This window comes from Hibiscus syriacus, unplaced genomic scaffold (assembly GCF_006381635.1).
Source record: "Hibiscus syriacus cultivar Baekdansim isolate YM2019G1 unplaced genomic scaffold, ASM638163v2 tig00109926_pilon, whole genome shotgun sequence".
Taxonomy (NCBI): Eukaryota; Viridiplantae; Streptophyta; class Magnoliopsida; order Malvales; family Malvaceae; genus Hibiscus; species Hibiscus syriacus.
Genome location: NW_024062532.1, coordinates 1,413,027 through 1,417,612, shown reverse-complemented (window position 1 = coordinate 1,417,612; position 4,586 = coordinate 1,413,027). Strand labels below are relative to the sequence as shown.

At 39.8% G+C, this 4,586-nt stretch overlaps 1 protein-coding gene across 1 annotated transcript; it reads left to right on the top strand.

Annotated features, from left to right (window-relative positions):
• Nucleotides 1-788: 788 nt before the first annotated feature.
• LOC120210700 (phosphate transporter PHO1 homolog 3-like) lies at nucleotides 789-4,049 on the top strand. The gene is made up of 9 exons (XM_039209399.1): nucleotides 789-1,454; nucleotides 1,520-1,977; nucleotides 2,062-2,312; nucleotides 2,429-2,687; nucleotides 2,794-2,898; nucleotides 2,985-3,029; nucleotides 3,120-3,548; nucleotides 3,648-3,781; nucleotides 3,864-4,049. The coding sequence occupies exons 1-9, from the start codon at nucleotides 863-865 to the stop codon at nucleotides 3,961-3,963; spliced, it is 2,373 nt and encodes a 790-aa protein (XP_039065330.1). The 5' UTR covers nucleotides 789-862; the 3' UTR covers nucleotides 3,964-4,049.
• The last annotated feature ends 537 nt before the right edge of the window (nucleotides 4,050-4,586 follow it).

The window sequence follows — 4,586 nt, the reverse complement described above, 5'->3', positions numbered from 1 at the left end:
TAGATGAATACCGATAGTTATAAACTAAAGTGATTAATATCGTAATTTAACCGATATCAATTTATAATACCTCGTTTTGTTTGATGAATAACGAAACACAAGCAACGTACATGAACGCGTGACTTCTTGTCTAATGAACCCAGGGATTAAACACATTAATTATTATTTTTAACTTAAAGGATATCATTAAAAACTCTTCCTATCCAATATTAAAGTATTGAATCTACGAAGAGAAAAGAGTACCACAAACTATATAGATCGAATAAATATTACTTCGTTCGCAACTTCTGTAAAATTAATCTTGGAACAAAATGAATCAAAATACAAAGACGTCAAAGACTAAACGACTCATTTAGTCAAACTATTTGCAACATTATTACATGATATTTGAACTAATTTATCAAATTAAATTGAATTTTTTTTATTCAACTCGTTAAAATCCCGAGTTAAACTCAAATTCAAGTTGAATCAACATAGATTAATTTTTTATAGAATTTTAATTAAGTAGAGTTCAAATTGATCACAAACTTCTTATGTATGGGTCACCAAATACTAAAGAAAAATTAACGCTGAAGAGACACATTATTCAAAGGTGGGGCGGTCTATCTTGGCGGACTATGCAACTTTACAGTAAAAATAATACAAAAAGAGTATTCGTCTCTCCTTCCGCCCTTCAACTGAACTGCTACTATATATATATATTTCACGTTTACCTAACCCAAGTGTTCCTTATTAACTTGCTCTTTTAATTTCTCAACTCGTTCAGTGATTTAGTGAAAACTGTGTTGAGTCAGAGTGTGGGGTTAGTTACAGTATTTAAGCATTGCTTCATCTGAACTTGCGGCATTTTTGACGGGAAAAGATGAAGTTCGGGAAGGAATTCGCGTCTCAGATGGTGCCGGAATGGCAAGATGCTTATATGGATTACGTTTACTTGAAGACCCTTTTGAAAGAACTACATCGTTTCAAACAGCGGAACAAGCCACCGGCTGCTCCCGGGCTAAAACGGAAGCTAACACTGTATAGAGCTTTCAGTGGCTTAACACAAAGGCACCACCACCATCACCCGACGAGTCCATTGTCACCGGACGATATTGAGAGTCATCCCATTTTGGTGAATTCCGTCGACCGGAACGGGTCGAGAAGTTATGTGACTACGTTTCAGATGTCGACGGAGGAAGGAGGAGAGTATGAGCTGGTGTACTTTAGAAGGCTTGATGACGAGTTCAATAAAGTGGACAAGTTTTATAGGGCTAAAATGCAGGAGGTGATGAAAGAAGCCGATGTTTTGAACAAGCAAATGGATGCTTTGATTGCTTTCAGGGTTAAAGTTGAGAATCCTCCCGGGATTCATTTCGACAGGTCGGTGGAGATGACTCGTCTCGCTTCGGATATCGCCGCTTCTGCTGCTGCACTCTCGGCTTCTACTCCGTCCGGTGCAAAATCAGCGAGCAGTAAGTTTCTCTTCTAGTATAACTTTTTGTTGTTTATCAGTCGATTGATTGGCTCTGATATGCAGAAAGGGCACCTCACTTGGAAGCCATTGAAGAAAGCATCCATGGTCAAGCCAATGATGACGAAAATGGTGATGAGAAAGAGAGAAATAGTCCGGTCGAAGAACCCAAATCGGCGATACCCGAAGTCAAGGTCATCCGACCCGCTCCACTTGAAATACTTGAGCGGGTGAAAATGAACAATCACCTCGAGACTCCTCGTTCCACCATTAAAGGTGTCCTCAAGGTTGAAAAGAATGCCGAGTTGAGTTTCAGTAGGGGAAATCTAAGAAAAGTTGAACAACAACTTAAGCGTGCTTTTGTTGAATTTTACCATAAGCTTCGTCTTCTTAAAAGTTACAGCTTTCTGAATACGTTGGCGTTCTCCAAAATTATGAAGAAGTATGATAAGATCACTTCCAGAAATGCGTCAAAACCTTACATGAAGATGGTGGATAACTCCTACCTTGGTAACTCTGATGAGGTAGAGTTTCTTTAGTAATTCAAAATTACTCTGTTTTAATGCCTTAATTTACCAGTGGCCTAATCTACAAGCTTTTCGTTGCAGATCACAAGGCTCATGGAGAGGGTTGAAGCAACATTCATCAAGCACTTTTCAAATGCAAATCGTTCCAAGGGAATGAGCATTTTAAGACCCAAAGCAAAACGAGAAAGGCATAGAACAACCTTTTCAACTGGTTTTTTCGCTGGCTGTTCAGCTTCTCTTGTTCTAGCCCTTATTCTGATCATACGTGCCCGTAACCTTATGGATAGTGAAGGAAAGAACAAATACATGGAAACCATGTTTCCTCTTTATAGGTACTTCTATTTCGTTCTTCTTCAAGTTTACCAGTGCTTAGAACTTGACAATTCAAACATAGATATGATCCAAGTAGCAATGTCGTGATAACAGACAACCCTCTTTCCCTTGGCAGTTTGTTCGGGTTCATTGTTCTACACATGTTAATGTATGCTATCAATATATACTACTGGAGGAAGTACCTAGTCAACTACGCCTTCATATTCGGTTTCAAGACGGGAACCGGATTGGGTTATCGACAAGTTCTTCTTCTGAGTTTTGGTCTTGGAGCATTTGCATTAGCTAGTGTGCTCTGCAACCTTGACATGGAGATGGATCCCAAAACAAAAGACTATAAAGCATTCACTGAACTTCTTCCTCTGATGTTGGTTGTGGTAAGATCATCTATTGAATATATCATATAATCAATATATATTGTCATATTGATCCCGTTCATTTTCCGACGACAACGTATTAACTCATCGTTTTGACATGTTGCAGTGTCTATTTATCATCCTATTCCTGCCATTCCACATCTTATATCGATCGAGTCGATTCTTCCTTCTCACATGCTTGTTCCACTGTCTTTGTGCTCCTCTCTACAAGGTAAGTTGAAGAAAATCATATTAAATTTATCATACAAAATCGTGGAACAAATCTTTATTCACCTGCAAGCATCTTTGTTGCTGCAGGTCACACTCCCAGACTTCTTCTTGGCTGATCAGTTAACTAGCCAGGTTAGTGGCAGATTAGTCCCTGCAGATTTCTTCTCGGACGATCCTTCGGATTCATTCGAAGTACTCACATCATTGGATCAACTTTTACAGGTGCAAGCCATTAGGAGCTTGGAGTTTTACATCTGCTACTATGGTTGGGGAGATTTCAAACACAGAGAGAACACTTGCAAAGATAGCAGCGTGTATAAAACTTTCTACTTCATCGTGGCAGTGCTTCCATACGTGGCTCGCTTCCTTCAGTGCCTGCGTCGCCTCTTCGAAGAGAAAGATGCGCTTCAAGGACTCAATGGATTGAAATACTTCCTGACGATCGTAGCCGTTTGTCTGAGAACAGCTTACAGCATTAACAAGGGAATAGGGTGGAGAATAATAGCCTGGATTGTCTCAGCCATCGCTGCAATATTTTGTACATATTGGGACTTGGTCTATGACTGGGGCCTTCTAAATCGCGACTCCAAGAACTTTTTGCTGAGAGATAAACTCCTTGTTCCTCACAAGAAAGTATATTTTGGAGCCATGGTGAGTTAGAAAAGTGGAAAAAAAAACCAGTAGTTTTCAAACTTGAACGCACCAGTTCATCCTACTGATCTCTAACGAATTACTTGTACCAAATTTCAGGGCTTGAATGTTCTGCTGAGATTTGCATGGCTCCAAACAGTGTTGAACTTCAAGTTCGCATTGCATCCGGAAACACTGACGACAATTGTTGCTAGTCTCGAGATCATTCGTCGTGGCATATGGAATTTCTTCAGGTAATCAAAAGTTTATCCATCAATGACTACCTTAATGTTATCCAACATCTTATCAATTGTGTTAATGGATTGTGGAAAATAGGTTGGAAAACGAGCATCTGAATAACGTTGGCAAGTATCGAGCGTTCAAGTCCGTACCATTACCGTTCAATCACGACGAGGACGATGATAAAGACGACTAAGTTTGCGGCATTCTGGTAAAGAGAAAGTAAACCTGAAAGAGGCCGTTCCACCATACCTTTCACGTGCAACTGGGAGGCAACAATTAGATAATGTGGTGGTAGTTTTTGTTGGTATAGCGTACAAAGTCCACGCTTTGAAGAGGGATCATTAAAAAATATTCTAAAAAATATCTTCCATAGCCAGCTTTCATAGCCAGCTTTCTCATTAAAAAATCAAACTGTTTCTTGTGCAACCCTTTAGTGAATATATCAGCAACTTGTTCTGCAATTGGGTGTAAACTAGCATACTTGTCCACTGTCACTTTCTCTTTGATGAAGTGTTTATCTACCTCCACATGCTTTGTACGGTCATGGAGAACCGGGTTTTGAGCTATGGCAATCGCTGACTTGTTGTCACAATATAATCTCATAGGTAAAGTAACATGAACTTCAAGTTCTTCTAGTAATCTTCTGATCTAGATTACTTCACGAATGCCATGAGCTACAGCCCTAAATTATGCCTCTGCACTACTCCGGGCGACCACATTTTGTTTCTTGCTTCTCCAAGTAACCAAATTACCTCCTACAAGGGTGCAGTAGCCGAAGGTTGACTTGTGATCTGTTACACTGCCAGCCCAGTCCAC

Coding starts and splice junctions, on each gene's coding strand:
- LOC120210700 (XM_039209399.1), top strand. CDS start 863: ATGAAGTTCGGGAAGGAATTCGCGTCTCAGATGGTGCCGGAATGGCAA. Junction 2,313..2,428: donor ACCATGTTTCCTCTTTATAG/GTACTTCTATTT, acceptor TTCCCTTGGCAG/TTTGTTCGGGTTCATTGTTC. Junction 3,782..3,863: donor GGCATATGGAATTTCTTCAG/GTAATCAAAAGT, acceptor TGTGGAAAATAG/GTTGGAAAACGAGCATCTGA.